This window comes from Osmerus mordax, chromosome 20, assembly GCF_038355195.1.
Source record: "Osmerus mordax isolate fOsmMor3 chromosome 20, fOsmMor3.pri, whole genome shotgun sequence".
Taxonomy (NCBI): domain Eukaryota; kingdom Metazoa; phylum Chordata; class Actinopteri; order Osmeriformes; family Osmeridae; genus Osmerus; species Osmerus mordax.
This window is the reverse complement of record NC_090069.1, coordinates 3646208-3657541: the sequence shown is the minus strand read 5'-3', so window position 1 is coordinate 3657541 and position 11334 is coordinate 3646208. Positions and strand designations below refer to the sequence as shown.

General features: G+C 40.9%; 1 protein-coding gene across 1 annotated transcript; it reads right to left on the bottom strand.

Moving 5' to 3' along the window:
- Nucleotides 1–4690: 4690 nt before the first annotated feature.
- Nucleotides 4691–6942, bottom strand: LOC136964227 (neuropeptide FF receptor 2-like). The gene is made up of 3 exons (XM_067258241.1): nt 6657–6942; nt 5902–6001; nt 4691–5621 (listed from the first exon to the last, which is right to left on the bottom strand). Exons 1-3 carry the CDS (start codon nt 6805–6807, stop codon nt 4691–4693), a joined length of 1182 nt encoding a protein of 393 aa, XP_067114342.1. The 5' UTR covers nt 6808–6942.
- Between the last annotated feature and the right edge of the window lie 4392 nt (nt 6943–11334).

The window sequence follows — 11334 nt, the reverse complement described above, 5'->3', positions numbered from 1 at the left end:
GTGTTTCTGTATGTGAGCTCTCTTCAGGGTATCTCCATCTCTATGGCTGCATGTTCACTGTGAGGTGTTGATTCTGATTCTGATTCTCTGATTCTGGTACTGGGTGTGTCTGTCTATCTATGATTGCTTCATCATAGTTAGGATTCCTCCGTCAGGAGGAACCCTATTGTAATTGTTGGTATTATTCTTATTCTTATACCATATATAGAAAAACTGAACAGTCATGTCTCTAAGTCTGTGAATGGCTTAGTAGGATGAGATGCAGTGCTGATGTGTTAAGAGTGGTGGGTTCTAATCCTTTTAGAGGTATAAACTTATTTTTATTATGACAGAAATTACAGTTTTAAGTCTTCTGGTTAATCCCAGTGTAACTATCTATTATGTAAATGTTACAACATTTTGCCATTTTGAAGGAGGAATCCACCATCGCTGCTTGCGCTATATTTTGCCTTATTATTCTGTTCAGACCTCTGTGAGTTCATATTCTGAGATGAAGAGTAATGCACTGTAATGGCCCTCCTCTATGGTGTAATTTGACTGTGAGGTAAACATGCTTACTGGAGAGACAGAGACAACTGACACAGCCTATAATTTGTCTGTAATAGCCACAATTAGTAATTGCCAAGTGGACCATCTCTCATTTATCCATAACAATTGGAATAATCTTTAAATTTCACTGTTATCTTCAGATGACAAAAAAAGCTTTGGTAATTGGGCTTTCAGGTCGGCTTTGCAGCAATAATCTGATAATACCTGATTTTATGTTTTTCCCAAACCCTTGAGACAAGATATTTCACTACAGGGCACTTAGCAGTCACTTACATTCATGACATAATAGAATCTGGAAACTTTAAAGCTCATCATACATTATTTTTGTTTACATGTACTACAATAGTAACACTATTTGTATCATCAACCTTGGTGAATCAATGGCATTTAAATTAACTCCATCTATTTAATCAGCATTTCATCAAGATTCGGATTCACGAGAGGCAGGTTAAAAGAGAAAACCACACATATTTAATAAATTATTTTTTCTACCCCCTTCTGGTCTTTGAAAAGCATTGTCATTTTGGTCCATAGTTTTTGTATTTATTATCAATAACTACATATAATGGAAGTTATATTTACATTAGTAGACGCTCTTATCCAGAGCAACTTACATACATTAAGTACAGGGACATTCCCCCGAGGCAAGTAGGGTGAAGTGACTTGCCAAAGGACACAACGTCATTAGCACGGCCGGGGATTTGACCCGGCAACCTTCTGATTAATAGCCCGATTCCCTAACCGCTCAGCCATCTGACCCCCCATTATATGATCCAATTATTTGCACATCCTTTCTGCTCGAGTACTGCTTGCCAAAATAACATGTTTGCACACGTGAATGCAGAAATCTAGAATGTGATCCTATTGAGAAGAATTTTTAACCAGGTGGTGTTTTGGGATAAACAAAGCTGTAATCCCCCGTTAGAACACCACTGCTTACTCACTAATAATGCCATGTATTCTGCTGCAGAAACACAGCAATCTGTGAGCCATACGTACTGTATGGCTCACAGATTGCTGTGTTTCACATTGAGACATTACACGTGAGACATTACAAATGTCTTCATTCATCTTTAATAGATTTCTAAAGTTTATTTCAAAGACTTGATGCTCAGCTAGTGTGAAATCAAGGTCAAAATCAACCGTCAGTCTTTGGTGCTTCTGCTGGACAGAGGCAAATCTCTTCTCCTCAGGAACGGACTGCTTCTTTAGCCAGTCTTCTCTCCATTAATTTCATGGCTTGGTGACCATCTAAATGACTTGACTGTCAAACTCCCCCTCTGTTTAAAACTTCTGAGCTCGACTTATTTCAAAGTCTGGGGGTGCATACAAAAACTGAACAGTCAAATCTCTAAGTCTGTGAATGGCTTAGTAGGATGAGATGCAGTGCTGATGTGTGAAGGGTGGTGGATTCTAATCCAGTCAGAGGTATAAACAGTATGTATTGTGCCTTGGCCAAGACAACTATGTAGCTCGATAAATACTTTGTAAAGTATAGCTTCCTGTAATTCCCATATCACCCAACGTTCTACATGTGATCTCCTAAATAAGGCACAAGGTATGTGAGAGAAAATGACAATATTATCAGCAACAACAGGATGTTTACTTTGGAAGGTCTGAATGGGCCCTGGCGCAGGTGGCATGTCATGCAAGTGGTGATATTGTTAAACCGCAGGATTAGAAGGAGAGTCTGCGAGGCACATTAGATAAAGAGAGAGGAGAGAGATAGAGAGAAAGAGAGGGAAGGGCAGAGAGACAGAGAGAGGGAGGGAAGAAGAGAGAGGGGCGAGAAAAGAGGGAGAGAGAGCTACAGGGGTAGGAGGAGGAAATCCAGCAAACCTATCTTTCACTGTAAATCCTTTTACTGTAAGATATCAAATACATATAGAGGGTATTTTTAATATTCCCAGGGATTAGAAAGAACCATGGACCACAGTAGCAATGTTTGCTTTGTAAGACACTGTCTTAGTGGCATGTTTCTATCTAATCCTTTTTTTAGCTTGTATGTTTATTGAGAAGTGCCATGTGCTGACTCTGCATACTGCCTGCGCTTGCTAGCTTCACAAGACATTCATTTGTCCAGTGCCCATACACATGAAATAAATCGGAAAAATATCATAACATTAATACATCGGATGAATAAATAATTCAAATGTGAAAATAAATAAATGAAGGTTTATAGAAACACATGCCATCGGTGACTTTGCAAAACAAAGAAGAATTTATTTAAGATCATCAGAACAACAAATAAGCCAACATAATTGATTACGCAGCAGTTAACAAAGTAGCCCAGCAACATAAAACAATAACACAGTCTACAATGTATTTAACACTCTTTTTTTTCTTTTTTTTACAAACATAACAGCAACATGAGTTTGAATATTATATTCCCAGGATGTCTGTAAACAGTCCAACAGATACAACCTCAGTCCATGATGGAGGTAGGGGTCTGCAGCGTAAAGGTACAGAATGGATGTGAGGTACAAAATGGAGGTGAGGTACAGCATGAAGGTAGAACATGGAGGTAGAGCATGTTGGTTTGTTTAAGTTTGACAGTACTTGAAGGAGATGCCATGAACGTCTTGTAAAAGCAAAGAATCAACGCTTGTTATTGTATTGTTTGTCAGAATAAGTTCAGTATAAACTATATGGTGCACAGCTTTAATCAAACACCCGATTAGAGATCATAGCATGCATGTACCACATTTACGAAACACTTTATTGAATTGACATGACAGATATGTTACCTTCAACGTTTTAGACGATGAACGGTAAACAACAATACTTGTGTAAAACAATGACAGGCCTTTTATCGGTTTGCTTGAACATTTAGTCATTTAGCATTTACATTTACATTTAGTCATTTAGCAGACGCTCTTATCCAGAGCGACTTCTTGAAACAAGAAAGACACTCATTGTTGAATACAAATAAGCAATGACACTTTGAGCACTTTACAATCACTTCACAAATATTCCGTGTATTTTTAAAAGATATTACAGTAAAAGTTGAATATGAGGGCTGTTTGGTCATTCCATTCATATCACATTCACCTTGTCAAGTGTGCAGCATGAGACACTCATAAACATCTTGGCCAGTTTGAGTTTAATACTAGGCACACATCACCACCACAGGCGGGGGGTCCTTGTCTCACACTAACTCAGACACCATGGTAAGAGAAAGGCTGTCGAGAATCCTGGCATGGGCACGATGCTTTCATAGTGGGATCAACAGCAAGCGGCGTCAATCAATTCTCCTTCAATTCAACGACAGCGAGATGTTTTGTTGGCATTCAATGAAACGGACGTCTGTCTTTTCTCAAATGTCACTGGTAATGACCATAAAGTGCAAGAAAAATGGACGTTCACTGCTCTCCTGACTGAATTTTGATTGTACTTCTTTGACATTCAGTCTCATAGGTCATACTTAACCTGCAAAACAGAAATAAGACAAAGTATGTACAATGTACCGGTGATATTACTCTAATATCGAATAACAGAATAGCAGAATACTTAAAGAAGATTGTACTTAACAGAACAATGGATCATTGTATATTTGGTACAGTATCAGAAAATGATCAGTAGTGACTCCGAGATTTTATGATGTTTAAAGGTTTTAGGGATTTTTTAAATTAGACTTGACTGGGCGATAAGTGATTTTCAAGTATTTAATAATTAAAATATATTATTCATGCTTGTGTTTCCCCATTCGAAAAGTTCCTACTTTTTTGAGGATGTGAGATTCTAAAACAAATGTAAATTATATCAGTAATCATCCTCAATTACAAAGTACAACCAGCTATTATACAGTATATGCATGCCATCATCGTTGGTTACCCCCACTGCACACGAAAATATATTTAGTGTGTGAAGGGAAATGTGTGCTAAATAATTCATGGAAACAGATTTGAACAGTTTGACAGTGTGTGCATGTCTGGCCCGCACAGATTGCAGAGTGCTTAGATTATCACACAAGCAAAATTAAACACTGTCCTCCAGGGAAACGTGTTCTCATATTCCTAGAGAGATGACCTCTGTTTAGTGCTTAGAGTTGTTGTATTGACTCTCTTAGCTGTGGCGAAGGCAGTATTTGCCAAAGCTGGGCTTAATGGCTTTGAGAAAAGTGTGGGTTGTGTGTTTCACATCAAAGATACAGTACCTTCTCCAGATCTTCCATAATCAGGTCCTGTTCTTTGAAGTCACTTGCACCAGATGACTGGCCTCTCTCTTGACTGGGCCCTTGCCCGTTCACCTTTGACCCCGACCTCAATCCCAAGCCGGAGCCATCCACAGATGGGAGGTGCATGTTCGTCGGGAGCACGGCGTTGCCCTGGATACGGTGCGAGTAGGACTTCTGGTTCTCCATGGCTGCGGAGCACAGCTGGAACTTGAACGCGGCCTGGAAGCCCCTGCGGAAGTTCTCGTTGAAAAAGCCGTAGATGATGGGGTTGATGCTGCTGTTGAAGAAGGCCAGCCAATGGGCCAGTGGGTACACGTAGATGTTGATGACCCGGTACTGGCGCTCTGTCAGGCTGGCGTAGTCACTCAGCATCATGAGTGTCCACAGCGGCAGCCAGGACAGGATGAAGAGCAGGGCCACCACCAGAAGCATCTTAATAACCCTCTTCTTTTTCTTCGACACCGTCTGGCGGTTCTCCAAGACAGCCTTCCCTCCCAACCCACGGCCCCCGCTGCCCCCTTCCCTGCTACCGCAGCCTCGCCTGCTCCTGCTCTCCGCTGAGGCGGGCATGGAGGTTTTGAAGAGGGTAATGCCGATGCGGGCGTACATGATGACAATGAGACTAAGGGGCGCCAGGTAAATGTTGGCGAATAGGACGGTGGTGTAGATCTTCCTCATCTCTTGATTGGGCCAATTCTCCCGGCACCAGTAAAAGGGCTTGCTGTTGTTGCCATCCTCTCCCAGGAGGATCCGAATGCGTTGCTCCTTGGTGACCTGGAGCATGACCCCAGACGGACACATAATGGAGATGGCCAGGACCCATATAATGACAATAATCAGCGTGGAGGTGGAGATGGTGAGCTTCTGTTTGAATGGGTAGACAATACAGCGGAACCTGACAGCCAGGAAGGAATCAAAGGGGTTATTAATTGTTCTCTCCCTCGCTCTCCGGTAGTGCATTCCATTTGATTGATGTAATTTCTCCTAAACATTTGATTGATGTCATTTCTCCTAAACGTTTCACAACCAATGTGATCAATGCAATATTGATCCACAACTCCTCTAATCTAGGTCTAAATAACAGTCTTATCATCACAAGCACATCCTATTGATCTAACAGAACATGCCTGGGCTTAGTAAAATGGTTGTATGTCCCTATTGGGAACAAACCTCACCTGTCAACGGCTATCGCAACCAGTGTGAAGACGGAGGCTGATACTGATATGCCTTGGACCATCCCGCTAAGCTTACACACAAGCTTTCCAAATGGCCAACCTGAGAACATCAAACAGAATATCAGTTTTAATACCTATTTAACTACTGTGGCTTGAAGTAATATGACAATGTTGAGTTCTTCAAAGGACAGATCATCTTTTTACTGAAAAGAGCTAGGAGATTGTTTGGATTTGCCAAAAAACAGCAACGGTCTAACTCTAACCCAAAGGATTTGGGTTAGAGTGGGTTAGGAGGTTTAACCACTGGAGATTTAGTACAGGTGAAATTGAGTTGTGTGGCTCATTGAGAATCTATTAACCTACAGTTGGTCTTGACAACATCATTTGAATAATAATGTTTTACATCACAGGTATATCTCTATTTTTCCCCCACACATGGGATAATAGGCATCAAATCATGTTTATTATTCATTCATGCTTTATTCATTGACAGCCGTATCATTATTCAAAGGAGGCCATAGAAAAGATGTCTGTTAAAAGGCCTCCAGGGGTAAGGTGCAGTGGGACTTTACAGTGAAGATTCTATACCTAAGACTTGACAGCCAACATGTCTATATCCTCCCACAAAATAGCCGTGGGACATCTTGAGGAACACGGTATTGTAGTAGCCCACAACTAAAGCATCACTACTGACATTAAAAGCTCCTGCCTCTCACATCCAGGAAGCCCCTATGTGGCCAGCCGGGGGGACCCACCAGTAATGATGTTGTCCACCAGTGTGGTTGGCATGCAGAAGATGCCAACCAGCAGGTCACTGATGGCCAGGTTGAGGATGAAGAGGTTGGTGACGGTGCGCATGTTTTTGCTCCGCAGCACGATGAAACACACCACGCCGTTGCCGACCATGCACACCAGGAAGATGAACAGGTAGGACACGATGAAGACGGCAGCGATAGACGGCTCGTGCAGGTAGAAGCCCACGTAAGTGATGTTTGGTTGGAGGGCGGAGCTGAACAGTTCCGCAGAGGAGTTGAACGCGCTCCAGTCCGCCGAGGTCGCGTTGGGTTGTAGGCTTTGGGTCATGGTGAAACCTGACGTAACAAAGATGAAGTGTGTGTGTGTGTGTGTGCGTGTGTGTGTGTGTGTGTGTGAGAGAGAGAGAGAGAGAGAGAGAGAGAGAGAGAGAGAGAGAGAGAGAGAGAGAGAGAGAGAGAGAGAGAGAGAGAGAGAGAGAGAGAGAGAGAGAGAGAGAGAGAGAGGGGGGAGATAGTAAGATAGAGAGAAAATATATTCTTTACGCACACTATAGATAAAAATACACTGAGTAGAATGACTTGAGTACAGACAACTAGTTGTTTCCCTTATATGTACTGGTTAGATAAGTACTATCAAAAGGTCATGATTACACATATGCCCCCTGTTTGTATTTTCCGTCATGGGCAGATATTATGGCCGGGGTGATGGCAAATTATATTCAGTTGTCTTGATCAAGTGGTGTGGGTTCATTAGAAAAAAGTTTTCAATAATAAGTAAGCTGTTTCACTAAATCGTCTAATCATTCCCATAGAGACAGATAGACACTCACGGCAGCCTAGCGGCAGTTCTAAACTTACCGGAAGAAGGTATTGATTGGTAATTACAGATATCAACAAGAACTGCTCAAGAAATCAATAAACCTCTTTTCTCTTCTGAAAATTCTGGAATGATCCCATCAATTGCATGCTGTCTCACATAATCCATTGACCAAACTGGAATGAGGAAGAACAAACCAACTCGGATTGCACCGTTTTTGTCTCAAGCATATTTTGCTTCTCTGGACTAAGAATCGTTTTCTTTTCATATCTTTGACTATTTCCACATAATGGACGCTTTAAAACCTTGACTGCTTGACGACATATTAAACGTTAATGTAAAGAAATTGGAGTAGGCCTATAATTATTATACGGGTCATAATCATAGGAATATAGTTATTTTTAAACAGCATACGCATACACACAAATATAAACGCACTATAATATATTGATAATCAGAGACCGATGCAAGCCATTATTCACAGTGTAAATATATTATTATTAGTAGAATCAAAACAGTATTTTCCCATTTCAAATCCAGACAACAGTACGACAATGCATATAGCTCCACCTGAAATGTACAACTTCAAATAGAGTTTACCTGTGGCCATTCACCTTACACAAGTAACTCGCACACTCCCAAAAACAACACTTTGATTTTCGCATTCTAAATACCAGTTCTCGCATAATCATGTATCATTAACATTACAAACAAGTGTGCGAAAATCAGCTTTTTAAATTTTATTTACATGCATATAGCCTACTTTATAGTTTGGTTATTCCCAGTTTAATTCAGTAGCCTAATATTGGAATATTGGCGATGGGATGAAATAATTAATTATGAAACATACCTTTACGAAACTATTCGGATGTCCAAAGTATTCCTTCTTCTTTTGCATTAAAATATTGAAACAATTAATCAAAAAACGAATGATTAAAGTCCATAAAAAGATGTACACGCCACTTCAGAGAAGTGCACGGCAGCTCAGCACAGCCTCCACAGCAGGCAGACTGCTAGAACTGCTCTCTACTCTCGCGCTCTGCAAAATTTGACACTTGCCAGAGCAGTGAGCAAATGCAATAGATGATCTCGCGGGGTTGGCCCAAATCAAAACACCAGTGTCAGTGTGTACTTCACCAGGGGGGTGAATAAGACCCGACATGAGCTGATTCACGTCAGTGAAACGCTGTCTTACAATGTGTGTAATTGACATGGTAGCCAACCGCTTTAACGTAAAGAGTTTTCCGTTTCTGGCACAATTTTGTCTAAGGGATTTGAATGCAGATGGGCCAACCCACTCTACTTATTGTCAATACTAAAAGTCCTTTCATAAAGGTTACATTTATGTGTCACGCGTTGCGTACATATTGCCTTGACATAAATCTGCATGTGGGCATACCTTTGAACCTATACTGCTTTCTCTTTGTTTCAGTTATCAAACAGTCGAGGCAACTTGAAAGGGCGGTTAATGGGAGATCAACCTCATGCCTCATACGCTACAATCTGAGCCTTAGAAATCAATTGATGTTATGATGGAGAACTGCAGGGTGCCAATTTCATTGTTCATGACATTCTCTTCGGACTGCATTTACTGTAGCAGTTTCCACATTGACGTTAGTCATTGTTGGAAGGCTGGGTAACAACTGAGAAGACCTGGTAAAACAGATTAACACACTTATCAGACCCATCTGGTCTTCAACACCTGCTGTATAGTAAACACCCAATCAGGTGTTTCATGCAGGCACATACTGTTCCATGACGTTCTGGACCTCCCTCATGCTCTGCTGTGCATGGCTTTGGAAGAAGAAGAGACCTTTATTAACCCCTCAAATCATGACCCATACACACACACGTTCACTTGTAGGATCGGCAGAGCACATGCTTGTGTTTTGCTTGTGTCTTTATTCCACTGTCCTTCCTCCAAAGGCAGCCTAGAGTAGTGGACACCATAGGTACCATTCAGCATGGTAGTTGGCCATTCCCCCCACTAAAATGAATACATTACAGTCGTCGAAGTGCATTCACAAAATCAAGTGAATGCATCATACAGTGTAATATATTATGTGGTAATGTGGAATATGTAACATATTCCACATTCCACTGCATTAGTTGTATTACATGGGGAATATAGGTTTCTAGGCTGATCGGTTTTCAAAATCCCAGCTTTTTATAGAAGATGTTCTGTTCTGTTAGTGTGTTTGTTTACAGTCTGTGTGTGCGCGTGTGTGTGCGTGTAGAAACCACAAGGAAGCTTTTAGTCACTAATCCCGAATCGTTATTCACAGATTACAACTGTGCCTTCACTATATTTCCACGCTTTAAATGAATTTGGCCTCAGTTGACCTTCTCAGTTGTGCAGGCATGCAAGATAAGGTTAGATGTTCAGTCAAGAGGAAATTGGTCCCAAAAGGTCAGAGGTTTTCTTCCATATACAGTACAAAAACCGTAGCAATTAGTATATGCCTCAATGCTCTTTTTGTCTCCACAAAAAGCAACTCCACTTTATCTCAGTCTTTATCAAATGTAAGTTTTGTTTGATTTATTTTGTGGTGCCATGGATGTTCCTACCCATGGAAGCATTCAATTTGTATGAAATTATGAAGGTCTTAATGAAAATAATTAATCATTAAGACCTTTCTTTATGAAAATAATTGATTAAGACCTTCAAATATTCCACAATATTCATTGATAAAAGTGCTGTTTGCCCCAGATTCATTGTACCTTGAGGTTTCAGGTTACACATTGATGTGCATACTGGTTCAAATACAGAACAGGAAATACTTAAAAAACTGAATGGGTAATTACGGAAACCACCCATTCCAAGAATGGGCATGTTTAAGAGCATGAACCAAAGAAACACGTTACTGCGTATACACATAAACAAGCCGGAGCATAGACGCAGATTTCAACAGCAACTGACTTGAAATTACGGGCCCTATCGGTTCTTCTGACAACTCTCAGTTTAAAGAAAGAACAGTAATTATGGGTTGTTCCTTTCCACCCAAGACAACTCAATTCAGAATGGTCGTTTGCTGTGTCTGTGATTCCTTATTAACACGTCTCTTCCGCTTTACACGTCGCTCACTAAGTAATGCTGTTTAGATTCATTCCAGCAAGCTCAGGGTATCTGTCATGACAGGAATACACATTTGCCATATGTCACGTCCTCTCTCACATACTGTATTAAGAACCTTCCTCCTCGATGCCCTCCCCCTTTGGGTTCAAATATAGATGCTGAAATGATCACTTTTTTTCTAAATCTATTTTTAGATGTGAGACTTAAGGGTAAAATGAAAAATATACAGAAAGCTTTTCAATCAAAGTAGGTGTCAATTAAATTTGTGGCCAAAGACTAATTGAAATTCCACTCGACACCTTCGATGCCATCACACCAAGGTATTCAGTATCACATCAGTGTTGATGATGTGCCACCAATCACGGGTGTACACCAATCACATGGCATTGATAACCACGCATCAACAGACTTAGAATTCTACAGTGTTACTGTTTGTGCATGTAAGAACTTCAATCTCAAGTCCATGACAGTGTACTTTTGGTCACAGGAGTAGTCCAGTAATCTAAGCAAACACTCAGGTAGGTGCTACGGTAGTAAGACCCAGCTTGAGTCCAGAGTGCTCAAAAGCTGCTACATGGTCTGAATCCTTTGTTTTCACCACAGGGTCAAAAGCTGCTACATGGTCTGAATCCTTTGTTTTCACCACAGGGTCAAAAGCTGCTACATGGTCTGAATCCTTTGTTTTCACCACAGGGTCAAAAGCTGCTACATGGTCTGAATCCTTTGTTTTCACCACAGGGTCAAAAGCTGCTACATGGTCTGAATCCTTTGTTTTCACCACAGGG